This window comes from Grampus griseus (genome assembly GCF_964374135.1).
Source record: "Grampus griseus genome assembly, chromosome: 1".
Lineage (NCBI taxonomy): Eukaryota > Metazoa > Chordata > Mammalia > Artiodactyla > Delphinidae > Grampus > Grampus griseus.
This window is the reverse complement of record NC_139017.1, coordinates 95,115,735-95,132,775: the sequence shown is the minus strand read 5'-3', so window position 1 is coordinate 95,132,775 and position 17,041 is coordinate 95,115,735. Positions and strand designations below refer to the sequence as shown.

The following is a 17,041-nucleotide window of genomic DNA, read 5'->3' as shown; positions in this document are numbered from 1 at the left end:
CCCCAGAAGATAACCCTATCTTTCCTTCCCTCCCCACTTGCAGGACTCCAATTCTTTTCATTTCTTTCCTATCAAAACAGGGAAGAATTTGATTTTAGCTATTTACACTTACTGAATAAAAAAGACAGATTGACTGTTTTTCACTTAATTCATGAGTTTCATTCTAGGTATTGACCCATAATTTACCAACCTTACAAGGGGAAATTTATATATACATAAGGGATACTTATTCATTTGTTCATTCGTGCATTCATTTAGAGGGGAAGCTCAGGGTACTCTGCAATAATAAAATAATATATCCATGGTTTTCCTTGTCCAAATGAGACGAGTTTCCCCCCGACCCTAGAAAAAGCGGGGGCCCTTGCTTGACTGTGGCTCTGGAGGCCTCTTCCTGGGAATTGCCACAATGGAGAAGACACTATCATGTATCATTAACCTCAGGTTTAGGAGCCCACTCAGCCCTCGGGTTTCTTTATTGTGTCTCTACACGGCTTATCTCTGCCATTTCTCCTCTCCATTTTCACTGTCCCCAGGTTGATGACTTTCCAGTTCTCCTCTTCTGCCCTGAGCCCAATTCTTTTATTCTCCTACCTTGGTTCCAAGTTGCTCAAGTACATATTTTATACCTTTTAGCATATTTGAGTTATTTCAATTGTTATCAGTTGATTTTTGTATTTTAACATTTCCCTCTAGCTAATGGTCTGGCCTGTAAATGTGTTTCCATTTTCCCCACCTCTGGTGAGGAAGTTTCTTACAAAGAGGCATGTTGTTGGAAGGTGTCTTCTCTGTTCATGGCATTTTATTATATCTAAGTCAGTGATAACCTAGCATGGTGTGAGCAGCTGTGACCATTTTTTCTTCAATGCTCTTGACATTTTCAGAAATGTATTTAGCTTGTTAGAAAATTATATGTATATAAAACTATATTATAAATACATATATATTTTTAGAACTGTAAGCACTGTAAGGAAAGGATATATAAAATGACCTTAAGATAGAGTTTGTTGGCTTTATATTTGTCTGTGACAATTCTGACTTTTGAAGACATGTTCTAAATTGCTCTTGGCTGTGCAAAATTTTTGACTGAATTTCTTAGTGTGACTTGAAAGCCATCCCTCCTTTTGTAGGATATAAACGCTGGCTCATTGAGCTTCAAGGTATTGTGAGGTTAGAAACCTTCTAGGTTAAGATTGCTTGTTTTTCTTCTACCCTTAGCCTGGGGCTGTGGTCAAGATAGAGGTATACATCTTTCATTGTAGCTATCTGATGCTCTGAGCTAACTGTCTCTTTGAGGGACTGTGAAGGGTAGTGGGGACTAGGTCCTCTTCTATTTTTCCACCCTCTCCTGTCCTAGGTCCCAAACTGGCTTTCTGGAACTATGACCCCCTTGAACAGGAAGGGACAAGAATTACCAGAGCCTAATCTCACTGTTGGGAAAAAATGTGGGCCCCTGAAAGGAAAGGACATTGTCCTTAAACATTTCATCTATACCTCACTCATGGTGCTTCATTATTTCTCTAGTTATTTTAAATAAGTTATTTATTTATATTTCTCTAGTTGTTTGTTATTTTTTGTTTCTTTCTTTTTTTTAAAATCTTGATCAGTGTTGTCTATCAGCACATAACATTTTCTGCAGTGATGGAAATGTTATATATCTGTATTGTACATCTTGGTAGCCATTAGCCGCATGTGGCTTTTGAACTCTTGAAATGGGCTAATATGATGGGAGAACTAAATTTTTAATTTATTTAACTTCAATTAATTTAAATTTACATAGCCACGTGTGGCTAGTGGCTGCCATATTGGAGAGTGCAGATCAACTTAAGGACGAGGTTTGTATTTGATTTACTTTTTCCTGTGCTGTTGGAGTATACCAATTTATTTTCATGTTGTTTGGTGAAATAGGTGTGTTCATTAACCATGTTGCTTCCAAAAGTACGTGTGGCTAAGCTGGCTCTATTGTTAGGAATAGCTTTGAGTCTGGAATTGAAGTCGGCTTATAATGGTTAGTATGAAACTGGAATTAGATGACCTGCATTCTATATGCTTTCCTAAAATTTGTTCACAGTGAGTTAAGAAAGCTGAAATAATCTTAACTAAAAATTCCAGATTTACCTTAAAGTCCTATGTCTCAATATTCATGTTCAGGGCTTCCCTGGTGGCGCAGTGGTTGAGAGTCCACCTGCCGATGCAGGGGACACGAGTTCGTGCCCTGGTCTGGGAAGATCCCACATGCCACGGAGCGGCTGGGCCCGTGAGCCATGGCCGCTGAGCCTGCGCGTCCAGAGCCTGTGCTCCGCAACAGGAGAGGCCACAACAGTGAGAGGCCCGTGTACCGCAAAAAAAAAAAAAAAAAAAAAAAAAAATTCATGTTCAAGTAGCAAAATAAGATATATTAGTTGAGTTTTGCTTACAATAACCCAAAGATAAGGAAATCTCTGTGATAGAAACAAGGCTGCCTTAATCAGTGCTGGTACATACTTATTTGTACAGTCTTTTCATTTTGGTTCTTTTGAGTGGATTCTTGTCGACAGGGTTTGAACTGGTCAGTAATTGTTGTAGGCATAGTTCATTTTGGATTCATGGGTATTTTTTTTTTTTTCTTGCTGTACGCGGGCCTCTCACTGTTGTGGCCTCTCGCTGTTGTGGCCTCTCCTGTTGCGGAGCAGGCTCCGGACGCGCAGGCTCAGCGGCCATGGCTCACGGGCCCAGCCGCTCCGTGGCACGTGGAATCTTCGCGGACCGGGGCACGAACCCGTGTCCCGTGCATCCGCAGGCGGACTCTCAACCACTGCGCCACCAGGGAAGCCCCATGGGTATTTTTTTTATACTTAGAGCACAGCATCACACTGGGGACTAGAAATAGAAGAACTTTTAATTTCAAATTCTTGCAGGTTTCCTTTTTTGGCAAGTCTACTCTTACTCTCATGAAACCTGTGTGCAGGAACGGCTAATTTTCATGTTACCTTGAATATAAGGGCCAAAATATTGTCTACTTGTTTAAGATGGATAAAATATACAAGTATAGTATTCTTTTTTTTTTTTTTTTTTTGCGGTATGCGGGCCTCTCACTGTTGTGGCCTCTCCCGTCGCGGAGCACAGGCTCCGGATGCGCAGGCTCAGAGGCCATGGCTCACGGGCCCAGCTGCTCCGCGGCATGTGGGATCCTCCCGGACCGGGGCACGAACCCTGTCCCCTGCATCGGCAGGCGTACTCTCAACCACTGTGTCACCAGGGAAGCCCAAGTATAGTATTCTTAAGTAAGGCAAGAAGCTTTTGGCAGATTTGTAATGACATATCTATGGTAGTGTAATTTGGGTAGCAGAAAAAATTAAATCCTAATTTTTATTTAAAAAATTAAATGTCTTTTGGGGATGCTTTTTTTGGAAACGTGTTGATATTTAGTAAATTTATAGTCTAGGCTAAATTGAATTTGGGCATTAATGAGCAAAATAGTCATAATGAAGACTTATTTGTTGAAGTTTATTATGAGCAGGACATTCTCAAGATGTCCAGTCCCTGAGTGGGAAGCTTACACTGTAGTTGGCCAGGTAGGATCTTCACTTAAAAGGATAATTCATAGTATGTGATGGTATGTGTCGTGGGCCAAAACAGTGGCTCAGATGGTAAGTTTTGGGAACTTTGAGAGAAGGGTGGTTAGTTTTCTCTTAGGGTGAGTGCAGGAGGTAGGACTTGAACTGGATTTTGAGGAAACTAGAGGGTAGTAGAAAGAGAAAAGGAGAGCATTCCAGGCAAGGAGACCAATCTGAGCAGCGGCTTGGATTAAGAATATGCATGGAGTATTCGAGAATGAGGAATGGACATATTTGTTGGAATGAAGATTCCATATGGGAACTATTAGGAGAGATCAGCCTGGAAGCTAGGGCTGTGATGGTTAGGGCTTTGATTTCTGAGCCAAGGAATTATTCTGAAGGGAGTAAAGAGCCATTAAACATTTTTGAACAGTGAGAGGATATGTGAGAAGTGAGATTTTATAAAGATTAATTTCTAGTGTGGAATATAGGTTGACTGGGCAGGAGAGAGAGAATTAGAACACTAAAGATGTGAGATGAAGAAAGATCTGGACTTTTGTTGCTAAAGTAGGAATAGAAAAGGAAGGGATGACTTAGAGTAGTAGCTTATTTGATATATAATAACTAAATTAATATTTATTTGAACTAAATTAATAGGAAGTTTCATGTCTGAGCAACTGGGAGAAACAAAATGTTTTCAGCCTGGAGGGCTGATTTGAAGGAAAGATGGGTTGAGTTCCAGGTGATGGAAGGACCCATAGATGGGAAATCCAGCAGGTAGCTGAAGATGGGAAAAACTGATGTTGGGTCTTGGGTTAGGAGCCATCTGTTTTCCGTAGTGTTATCGTTTAATTCATGACAGCAAATGATCTGCAGACTGATGCGTGTATCCTGGAGATGTAAAGGGGTGGAGTGAAGGAGACGAGCCAGGGTGTTATATAATACAGAAAGTCCAAGGAGAATGAAACTGAAAATAAGACCACTGGATTTAAGATACTTGAAAATTGATAGCAAAGTTTGAGTGGAATAGTTGGAATTAGAACTTAGTGTACATGTGCTTTATGACTAAGTAGGTGATAAATAAAACCAGGAAGTGTAGGCCACATATATGTTTTGTTCATATTGGTTCTTTCAGTGCTTGCTTTTTAATTCTTTTACTTAATGTCCTGGAAGGGAGATAAAAGGAGGTGGAACTCAAAACTGTCCAAATAGTTCCCTGTTACGAGACTGGTTATAGTAACTGGAGGGCATTGGCAGGGTGAAATCACTAGTTATTTGGATTATTATGATTCAGTCGTATACTAACCTTTATTCCCAAAGATAATTGAAACTTGACTGTAACTTTAATGAAAATAAAAATGAGCATTGATGTTACTGAAAATATCTTTACTAAATACTACTTAAAAAAAAATCTCAGTTTCTATGCAGATTTTGGACCTCTGAACTTGGCAATGGTGTACAGATACTGCTGTAAACTAAACAAGAAACTAAAAGTGAGTATTGTGGTGATGTTTATATTTTGGTATTAAAAATTTGAACTGTGAAATCTAACGAGTGGGGTTGCTGTGCATATACCATTTAGTTAGGTAATCTTGATCTTTGGAAATTTAAGTGAGTAGTTCACCTAGAAGTTGAAATTGATCTACCTGATTACCCCACAAAGGACATGTTAACCTCTTTCATTTTTCAGGATCAATGGAAACATGAGCTGAATGAAGTCATTGAAATAGTGATCTAAGAAAGAAAACTCAAATCCTTTCAGGTTGTTGTTAATGAGTTTATCAAATTCCCTCCTAGGATGATTTTTCTGAAACCTTCAGGTCCACTTCTGCACACTGTTACCAGGCGATGAAGGGGGCTGGCTCATCATTGCACGGCAGGAGCTCTGGAGCATAAGCTTTTTCTATCTGATCAAGATTGAAATTTTTGTGTATTTCTTGAATGTCACCTCTGTAGAGTTAACAGCCAAGTGAGATTGATCAACTAGCAGCAATAGAGCATGGATTTTACCTGTTATGACAAAATTTGGGTCATACATTCACTATTCATCTCTATTTTTTAAATTTTACATGTGGCTTTTTTTCCCTCTTAAATTCTAAGCATATATGAGGAAGAGTGACATCTATATTCCTAGTTTTGGTAAACTTACTTCATCACATAGAAAGAAATATTTATCTTTTTCTCTCAATTTTCTAAATGGGGATCTTAAATGTTTCAGTTTGCAAGGTGAAATCTACACAGCATGCTCTTGAGGATAACCACTAAATTATAATGCTTGGATAGTTTAATCTTTCTGCTGGGTAAAATGTTTCTGGCATGACATAGTGCAGTGCCTTGTATATATTACCTGCTTAATGATAATCTTTTGATTTGATTGATTTTTATTGTACTTAGGTATAAAAGACAGTCTATCATGGAGAATTTCCTGTAAAATATGAATTCACAGATTTTTGCCATTGATCTCAAAATGCTAAATGGACATGGAATGATACCAAAGAGAGATTTTTAAAGTCAAAAATCACATAAGATCTGTTGTAATCAACTTTTTAGGGGATTAATTTCTAAAGTAGTGTCTGGCTCAGAAATACATAGTATGTACATTCCTTTAACTAAACCTACTTACAGTTTTAAAAAATTTTATTTTTTATTCATACTAAATTTTTAAATTTCATTTTCTATTTTTTAACATCTTTATTGGAATATAATTGCTTTACAGTGGTGTGTTAGTTTCTGCTTCATAACAAAGTGAATCAGCTATACATATATCCCCATATCTCCTCCCTCTTGCGTCTCCCTCCCACCCTCCCTATCCCACCCCTCTAGGTGGTCACAAAGCACCGAGCTGATCTCCCTGTGCTATGCGGCTGCTTCCCACTAGCTATCTGTTTTACATTTGGTAGTGTATATATGTCCATGCCACTCTCTCACTTCGTCCCAACTTACCCTTCCCCCTCCCCGTGTCCTCAAGTCCATTTTCTACGTCTGCGTCTTTCTTCCTGTCCTGCCCCTAGGTTCTTCAGAACCATTTTTTAGATTCCATATGTATGTGTTAGCATATGGTATTTGTTTTTCTCTTTCTGACTTACTTCACTCTGTATGACAGACTCTAGGTCCATCCACCTCACTACAAATAACTCAATTTCTAAACCTACTTACATTTTTCAGAAAAGAAGCTACTGCCTATCATTTAAAAGATAAAGTTAAAATTTTTGTAATCACCAAGGAAGCAAATAATATCCCCAAAAGGATTTAATAAAAAATATTAAATGGACTTTTTATGGATGAATGAACAAGGAAAGGATAATTCATAAGTAATTAAAAGCCATTTCTTCCTTTTGAGGACCTAGGAATTTCTTCACTTTCTTGATTAGTCCTGTTAGTATGTAGTTGGTATGAACTGGGTATTATAATCAACAGTGTGGAACCTGTCTGCTATCTGGAATGATTGAAGAGAAAGGAATCATTATCAGGAAAACAAATTTTCTGGTCTGACTCAGTGCTCTATATAACAAGTACATAAGAGTAGATGGATTGAATTAAGACTATTTTACTATCATGGTCTATACTAAACAGTATGGGTAAGCATATACAAGGACTTGTTTTGATATTTTTCATTTACAAAGCTTTCTTTCAACATTATACAAATTTAATAAAGTTCAGACAGTCCCCTCTGTTCATTTCAGTGATCAGGTAATCTGATGGATGCCTGGAATGAATGACCTTTTTAGCTTTAGTACAATTAGTGGGACCCTTGTTACTTGCTGAGGGAATGAGTTTTAAATGTTAGTAAGTCATGGGTTATCTCAATAAAGTATACCAAGTAGAATCTCTTTATCAGGAGAAAAAGACTTACATTACCAATTCAAAGCTGCAGTCGCTTCAGCCTTGTAGAATCTGTTTCTTCAGCTCTAAAATAGGGCTTATAGAGCTCTCACAGAAAGGTGGTTAGGATTATATATGTACAGAGGTTAGAAAATATGTGTAAGAGAGCTTTGTAAATTTTGAAGTCCTATACAAAAGAAAGTTACTAAGGTAACATTCGTGAATTCTGATAGGAGATACAATAAAGACAGTTCTTCAGCAAAGTTTACGAACACCTTCTCAGCCTCATAGCTATCATTTCCATATGCGAAAGCTATCTGATATCATTTTAGGAATCCAAATAACCATTTAGTCCAGGCTCCTGATTTCATAGGTGCAGAAAGGGAAGCCCAGGAGAGGCATGTGACTTGCCCAAGGCTGCAGGGTAAGGTCGGAGCCGGTTTTCAGGCCCTTGACTGCATCATTCATACACTTCTCTCCACCTTCACTGGTAGCTGCAGCCTCTGGTTTATCATCTTCCTGCACTCACCCACTGCACTGCCCTGACTAACTTCCCCTTGTTGTCCCGTGGTGGCCTCATAGCTCCTCTGCTTCTTTTTTACTCCAGTGACCGTTCCTGCCACTCCGGCTGCTTTGCCTCTTGGAACCCAGACTCTAGCCTTTCCGATTTTGAATGTACCCTCCTTGTTACACGCCTCCCACATCGTCTCTCTCATCCTTGTGTAATCTCCAGGCCTTCAGTTTCCCTATTCTTTTAGGCTCTCAGCTCCCTTCCGATGTCTCTTGTCTGCAGCCCACAGTCACTCATTTTGGTAAGACCTTTGGCACCATACTTCCATGCCTTTTGTCTTGCTCACTTTGACAACTCCCACCCTTGGCATCTTCCCAGTGGGTGACTTCATGCACTAACTTACTGAGTTACTGAAGATTGCAGTACCCCTGCTGCTCCTAGCCTTGAACTTTACCCCGAACCACAGCGCTGCTCCACACAATTGCGTGTGACATCCAGTATGGCTGGAGTGCCCTTGCCCTCTGGTTTGATAACTCCTCATTCTTTAAGACCTTGTGCAAGCACCACCACATCTAGTAAGCATCTCCTTGTGCTGCTGGACAAAGTGGGAGGTGCCTCCTTTGTTTTCCTGTAATTCTTTGTGCAGATCTCTGTTACTGATGAGTTGTAATTTTAATTTTAATTGAAATAATAATTTCAGTTATAATTTGTAATTTTCAATTGCATCTATCTTTCTCACTAGACTTTGAGCTCCTAGAGGATGGAGGCATGCCTTATCAAAAGATGGAGACTTTTGTCTCCAAGTGTCCAGCACAGGGTCACTAAACACACAGAAACTGCTTTGGCCTTATCACGATCCCCATGACTTACAGATCCTCTTCCATCCTTTTGCCTCTAGAGGTTTCAATATCCTGCCCTCAGCATGATTACATCCTTACTTCGCACTGATTTCTTATCATTTGCTCTCCCACCTTTGTCTTCCTAACTGTGCTGAAACTGCTCTAGTGACATCTTAAATACCCAATCTGATGCCACTGACTTGGTCCTCAAACTCCTTTGCTTCTCTGAATAATTGGCATTATTTTAACAAATAACTTTTGTTAAAATAACTTAAATAACTTCTGTTCTTTTAACAAAGAACTTCTTAGAATTCTTTTTCTGTGTGGTTTCCTAACTCTGTGAGGCGCATTTTATTTTCTACTTTGGAAATTTTTATTTCTTCCAGTAAACCTCTTATTATTTTTTCCCCTTTATTTGATACCTTAGGTAGATAGGTAATATTTTACAGTACATTCTATTCCAAACCCAAATTTCTTATTTTTTTTTCTTATTTTTTATATGTTAAAAGGTTTTTTTTTAAAGTTGATGATTTGAGGTGATGATTTACTGATTTTTTTTGTGTGTGTATTTGTATTCATTCTTTTCCCAATGGCCTTCATTTTAATTATATGAATTAAAATGGAAAATTATCCATTACACATTTACTTAGATTAAAAAACGAAAATCAGAAACCACTACCACCAGCAAAAACCCTGTTTCTCATTTTAAACTATACTTTAAAAAATGCAAGTATTAAGAGTTATACAGTAATAGGTAGTAGTTTGCTATTTCTGGTCAAGAGTTACCATAATAAGGGAATCAGTCAAAAGAAGAAGATTTAATGAAGTGAGGACAGTTTGCAAAACTGTGTATGTTATTTAATTTAAAATGTCATCAATGATTGATAGGCTAGACCCATTATTGTAATCTTATACTGCAAAGAATCCATAAACTCCTGAAATTATATATAAAATTTTGTATGTATTTACATTTTTCTTCTGAGAGGATTCATAACTTTTTAATAGGTTCTCAAAGGGATTTTTGGCACAGACAGTGCTAAGAACACTGGGCTGGAATATATGAGCTTCTAAAAGAGAAGACTGTAGTAATTAAAGACAAGGTAGTGGTATTTTGAAAAGCAGAGTACCTTTTTCAAAGTTAATCAGTTAAGAAAATCTTTCAATTACTGATTCAATAATCTGACAGTTTTATAAACATAATATGATTGAACTGGCTTTTTCTAAAATAATCAACACAGTTTTAACTGTTGATTTCACTTTTCCTCTGAGAAAAATAAAACCCCAGCCTGCGGGAAAAAAGAGTGTCTCTGAAAAAAGGGGACGTTTTCTAGGGCAGTGATTTTTTTTTTTTTTTTAATACCTGCTCTTATGAATCAACAGGACAATCACAGTAATCTTGGGGACAATTTAGAAAGATTTAAAAGAATATTGCCAGAAAGGTAATTTTAAATGTACAAAACATGGCCCTTTCAGGGTAAAAGCAAAAAGGGGAGGGGGGCATGGTGAAATGGATGATTATATTAAAGCACTGAAAGTACCTGGCAGATGGTGGGGCTCAGGGAATGTCCTTGTTGCTGAATGAATCAGTGCAGTAATCCTATCTGGTAACCAGGTACCTGCCACGGTATCAGGTGGTTGTACACAAGCACTCTTTTGATACAGTGATCAGACCACCCTCTTATTATAACTACAAAAACATGTTGAAGATTTCTTCATGAGGTTATCTTCTGTTGCAGGTTCATGGGCTTTTGGGGGAAGAAGAGCAAGCTACATTCTGGAGAGTGTTCATGTAGTTTAAAGAGGTTTCAGGGGTGCTAAAAGTGTTAATTCCCACCGGAGTGAGCTTACCTAGAGTTTGCAAGGCCTGGAGCCCTTATGCCCATTCAGAAGCCTCAGGCAAGAAAACCCCCTTTTATAGAGAATCCCCAAATACCTTCAACTATATTCTCAGCCTGATCGATTAACCTTTATGAGCAACTTTTCTTGATGTTTTGACTCCTACTTTGATCAAAGGTGCCATTTCATTAAATGAAACATACTGGGTTTGAAACAAAATGGACCATAAAGAGACACCGTTTTCTTTTTAAATAAACTCTTCGATCTGTTTTATTTTAGCTTTAAATGAAAACATAAACCGTATTTTGTTTTGTACAGCCAAAGAAAATTTTCAAGAATATCCCTTTCCTGGGGAAGTTGGAGGTAAAACATGTAGAGGTCATGGCTGCTCACAGGACGACCTGTTCATTTTATCGCTTTTGCAATGGAATGACCACTGATTGCTCTGGAGACGCTGATTGCTGCGGCCGTTACTGGGCTAGCCTAGTCACTGTAAGAGAATGATGCCTTGGTCACCACGGTCCCTGTGCTGTAATCTACTTAATCTGACCACCATCATTGGCCGAGCTTGCTTGTTTAGGGAAGTGCATGGGCTCAGTTTGTTTTTTATTAAAGGGCATATAATCCAGGCTGCACTAATGTCTTCCTTAGCTTAATCAGGCCGAATGACACAGCTTAAACATCCCATTCTAACCACTCGACTTGAAGATTTTACTTTTAAGCATGGCAAACAACTTTACCGAAAGGCTGCCCCCAAAATCTGTTTTTGTTTAAATTGGCCATTAACTCTTTGTTTTCTGGCTTTGAGCTTAATTGCATCACCGTTTAATTTTGAATGGTTAAGTAGTTTGTGGTCTCCTGACCTAAACTGAACAAGTGCATGATTTGTGTCTGTCACCATAACTCAAGGATAGCCTAGGGTATTTGTGATTTGTGTAGCATGTCATCCTTTTCTCTCTCTGTCTGAGTTGCGGTGGCTTGTTTTTCACCAGGAATGATCCCATTAGAATGCAACTTTTCACATAGCTTTCCTTTCTGAGATAGAAAATGTCTGTCTGGGGTCAATATCCTCATCTTAGTTTGTATTTTTCTAAAATGGCAGTCATTGTACTTGGGTTTACAAGTACCATCAAACATTTATATGCTATATTACACACTTGTCATGATTTACGTAAGAGTGGTAGAACTTTAATTCTCACTCAGGTAAGCAGTACAGGTCTGGAAATTTCCATAGGTTTGCTTATGTTAATTGATAGATATTCATTACTAAATCCCATCTTTTAGTTACTATTTTTTTACCTTGTTAAATGAAACAATTATTGTACCTGTAATTAAGATCATTCCATTGGACCTTGCTGTGCTGTGAATGCCTCCCTAGGTAGTTATTCTCTTCCATTTGTAATAAGCCTTGGCTAATATTTTCCCCTGGTTTAGCATCAAATATTCATTAGACTTTGAGCACTTAGAAGGCTAGAGACTGGGGTTCTGCTTCCCTTGTTACCATGTTGTTCAGCACTGTGCTTGACACACAACAGGTGCTCAATTCATGCTGATTGGATCGTTAGAACTTTCTTCAGCTGCAGTATCCCAGCACTCAGATTCAGCAAACTGATTGCCTATGGGCTGCTTTCAGTCCACAGACATGGTTTTTTTTGGCATGAATGCTGTTTAAAAATTTTGAATTTATGGTCAACATCTGTAATTTATGAAAATTTTCATTAAATTTTAGATTTCTGGCTTCTTTTATATATTGTGGTATCTTATTTGGGCCCAGATTCCTGCATGAGACCTAGGTCTGCATTGGGTAGGGCATGCTTTTCTAGTTTCCCAGCTGACCCACTTTAAATTCTTGGCCCCTGAGAGCATCTGAATTTGGAACCTCTGGAATAACACCATTATTTATCTATTTATTTATTTATTTATTTATTTATTTATTTATTTATTTATTTTTGGCTGAGTTGGGTCTTCGTTGCTGTGCGTGGGCTTCCTCTAGTTGCGGCGAGCGGGGGTTACTCTTCGTTGCGGTGCGCCGGCTTCTTATTGTCGTGGCTTCTCTTGTTGTGGAGCATGGGCTCTAGGCACGTGGGCTTCAGTAGTTGTGGCTCACAGGCTCTAGAACGCAGGCTCAGTAGTTGTGGCGCATGGGCTTAGTTGCTCTGCGGCATGTGGGATCTTCCTGGGCCAGGGCTCAAACCCGTGTCTCCTGCATTGGCAGGCGGATTCTCAATCACTGCACCAGCAGGGAAGCCCTGGAATAACACCATTTAAAGCAGCTTAGTTACTGAAACATTAAAGGAACTTTTTCCTTAGGTGTTATCAGCTGGAATGCAAGAATTTACAAATTGTAATAAAGTTTTCTGAGGAATCTGGGGAAATATGTTTTCTATAACATACCTTTAAAAGTCACATGGCATGATTTGGAGTTCCTAAAAGAATTTAAGTGTCTTTTGGGGCTACTTGACCAGATGGACGGTATTTTAGGATCCATATAGAGCATTTCCAGGAATGGGGCCTTTTCCCACATTTTCATGCACTCTTTTCCAAAATTTAGCAATATCTTAGCACAGTGGATTTCAGTGTGTGGTCCCTGGACCAGCAGCATCAGTATTAATTACCAAGGAATTGTTAGAAATGCATATTCTCTGGCCCTTCCCTGCTGAATCAGAAACTCTAGGGGTGGGGCCCAGCAATCTGTGGTTTAATGAGCTCTCTAGGTGACTCTGAATCAGTCTGTTAAGAGGATGAAATACAATATGGTAATATAATTTAGATAGAAATTTAGTTTGTTTTTTATTTCTGAAAAGTTTTTAAATTATTGACCAGTTCAACCTGAGAATTATTTAAATTTTGAACCGTGAAACTTGTTATGGCCTTATAATTGAGAATTAAGGTTCACACAAGTTATCAAGCTCAGTGAGAGAGTTCTGGATTCCTCCCGTCTACCACAGTTGTGGAGAGCACTCAACTCTCTCATCTGGCCTGGGAGCCATTGGCCAAGTGTGTTAAGCCAGGCCCTCCATGGCTCCAGGCTTATGTTCTCTTGGTAAAAGAGAGACACAGCGTGCTCATTATACTTCAGCCTTGCCCAGGACCTTTGGTTTGGGAGTCACTCTGTGTCTGGTCAAACTGGACCCCTTTGGCACTGTCCTACTGCTTTGAGAAATAATGGCATGTAGCAAGTGACTAATAAATATTACTGTTGTTGTTGTTATTATAGAGGGCTGGCTGTGTCCACTTAGGTTAAGAAGATTCACAAGGCTGTATACTCCAGTTTCCAGATAGAAATCTACAATATAGTGTGGATAGTGGCTGCATGTTATAATTTGCAATGGGTCACGTGCAGCCTTGCTGCAGAGCAGACAAATAGTCCAGAGGTCTTAGCATTCCTTCTGTGACATCCTCCTCTTTATATTTAAGACTATATTCATTTGTTTTACCAATTTCTAACTTTACTTTGCTATTGTGCACAGTGTTTTTGTAATCTCTAAGCTTTTCATGTAAAGCAGAAAGAATCTGTATTAGAGCAAGGAGCTCACTAAAAGCCAGAGGTGATGGTATGGTTTAGCAAGTAATCTCCATGAAGGGTGTGACCGGTACACCAGACTGTAGGGGTGGCAGCCAGGTAAGGAAGAGGCAACTGTCCAGTTTGGAGGCATGGAATTCTCCTGATACTACAGCAGAACTTGAAAAAATATCTACGGGGCTCATTTATAAAATAGAGTCCTATTGTCTGCAGGACTTTCTTTTCTTGCATGGTAAAGTTCTTCCATATGAAAGATCTCGAAGGACGAGCCAAATGTTCCTCTAAAGGCACTTTAGTTATCAGTGTGCTTTGATATGTAATAGGTAGTTTTTGTTTTTAAGATAAGGACATGTTTAATATTTAGAAGGAGAAAACGTTAAAGAGGTTGTGTAGATCAACTCAATCATATAAAGCACCAGCTAAACGATTGGCAAAATGTTTTGTTATCCCTGAAATTTTTCATCCTAGTACCAGAATATCTCCTCTGTTGAACAGCGTTACTGCTGCAAGACTGGGATATGCTGACCCATAAGAGGAAGGCCTGGCTGTGACAGGGAGGGAAATTAGGACAAGGCTTGTAATATATAAGATTATTCTTTGTTATCCTTCACTTTGAATTAGTTTTGATTCCTTGAGTGAGAACTCACCTCTCTGTGATCTGACCTAGGAGATATTGGCCAAGCTTCACTAAACAGAAGATCATTTCTTGACTTGCAGTGCTGAGAAAAACACTTGAATTCCAAAATATCTAACCCTAAGCAAGGTAAATGCTAGGAGTTTTAAAAGCTTTCCTGAAAGTCAGATAGAGAACTCTCATTTTAAAAAGTCAGTTATTGTAACGTACAGCATGGTGACTACAGTTAATAACACTGTATTGCATGTGTGAAAGCTGCTGAGAGAGTAAGTCCTGAAAGTTCTCATCACAAGAAAAAAAATTTTGTGAGTAGGTAGGGTGACAGATGTTTTAAAAAAAGTCAATTATGTTTGCATCCTGTAGGCAGCTTCCAACAGGAGGTATTCCATTTTATTTTATTTTATTTTTTAATTTATTTAATTTATTATTTTTATTTTTGTCTGTGTTGGGTCTTTGTTGCTGCGCGTGGGCTTTCTCTAGTTTTGGCGAGTGGGGGCTGCTCTTGGTTGCGGTGCGCGGGCTTCTCATTGTGGTGGCTTCTCTTGTTGTGGAGCACGGGCTCTAGGCGCACAGGCTTCAGTAGTTGTGGCTCGCGGACTCTAGAGCGCAGGCTCAGTAGTTGTGGCGCATGGGCTTAGTTGCTCCGCGGCATGTGGGATCTTCCTGGACCAGGGCTCGAACCCATGTCCCCTGCATTGGCAGGCGGATGCTTAACCACTACGCCACCAGGGAAGTCCAGGTATTTTAAAATAGTTAAAATTTCTAGGTAGATTTTGTGAAGAATATTCTTTATCTGATATAATTTCTGAAAGCTTGTAAAGGTAAAAAAAATTCTTCCCTTAAAATTTTAATTTGTATTATGTTTACTTTAAAAAATGTATAAGTATACAGTGAAAAGAAAGTTTCCTTCAGAATTCTGTCCTCACGGTTCCCATTGTAGGATGGTTCTCTGCATTCCGTATACTTTAGAATAGAGAGAAAAACAAAAAAGAAGCAAACACAAAAAGTTCAAAAACAATCCAACAGTAAAGACCATTGGCGATGAAAAAACAGCAATAGGAGTTTGTCACTGTTGGTGAGTAAATTTGTAAAATAAATTTAATTCCACATTATTTAATGATAAGAGTAGCTTGTTATGAAACCTAAACTCTTAGTAGAAAAGGGCATCGAAACAGATAATTTAAACTTCCTCAGAGGTGTGTCAGGGATCCAGGAAATGAAAATAGTGAGAGGCTGAGAGCCAGAAGAGCTGAGTCCTTGTGTTCCATCTGACTCATGTTAACGGGGTCATGGCCTCTGTAAGGCAGTCTTTAGGTAGTGTAGGATTTAATTTAAATTTATTTATTTTTTTATTTCTGATGGTGTTGGGTCTTCGTTTCTGTGCAAGGGCTTTCTCTAGTTGCAGCGAGCAGGGGCCACTCTTCATTGCGGTGCGCGGGCCTCTCACTATCGCGGCCTCTCTTGTTGCGGAGCACAGGCTCCAGACGCGCAGGCTCAGTAGTTGTGGCTCACGGGCCTAGCTGCTCCGCGGCATGTGGGATCTTCCCAGACCAGGGCTCGAACCCGTGTCCCCTGCATTGGCAGGCAGACTCTCAACCACTGCGCCACCAGGGAAGCCCCTAGGTAGTGTAGGATTTAGAGACCGTAGAAGAAGCTTAGGTCTTAAGAGCCTTGATCCTTCTTTCAATAAATCAAACATAACTTATTGATGGAGATAAATCACTGGCAAAAACAAACAAATGAGAAATGTCCAGCAGGTAACAATTCCAAATTGAGAAAGCAAGTAGACAAGTGTCAACACCACTGATAGTGACCTTGAAGTCTTTAGATAACTTGTGTGCTTTAACTCCACTGACCTGAATTGAATAAAATGTACTCTTTAAAAAAAAATTTATTATTATTGTTTTTAAATGTACTCTTTTAAACTTTATATCATAGGGGTATTTTAGTAAGCTTGTCTGGAAATAAGGACTTTGGTAATAAGAGACCAAACCTCAAGGAGGTTTGAGGCAAACACTTATTTTTCAAAGTTCAACTTAAAAGAGCAGTGCTGGACTTCCCTGGTGGCGCAGTGGTTAAGAATCCGCCTGCCAATGCAGGGGACACAGGTTTGAGCCCAGGTCTGGGAAGATCTCACATGCTGCAGAGCACCTAACCCTGTGTGCCACAACTACTGAGCCTGTGCCTTAGAGCCCATGAGCCACAACTACGGAGCCTGCATGCCACAGCTACTGAAACCTGTGCGCCTAGAGCCCGTGCTCCGCAACAAGAGAAGCCACCACAGTGAGAAGCCCGCGCACCTCAACTAGAGAAAGCCCGTGTGCAGCAGTGAAGACCCAATAC

General features: G+C 39.3%; 1 protein-coding gene across 4 annotated transcripts in view; it reads left to right on the top strand.

Moving 5' to 3' along the window:
* The window catches only part of CDC14A (cell division cycle 14A), a gene marked incomplete at both ends in the record, with an annotated part of 163,767 nt that overhangs the window by 13,263 nt on the left and 133,463 nt on the right, over positions 1–17,041 (top strand). For 2 of the 4 annotated variants that reach the window (XM_082669730.1, XM_082669729.1), the window contains one exon: positions 4,951–5,026. In XM_082669730.1, the coding sequence (XP_082525856.1) occupies positions 4,951–5,026 (76 nt within the window). Of the gene's footprint in view, positions 1–4,950; positions 5,027–10,859; positions 10,905–17,041 lie in introns of those variants that run through there. The other 2 variants (XM_082669728.1, XM_082669731.1) reach the window with 2 other exon arrangements.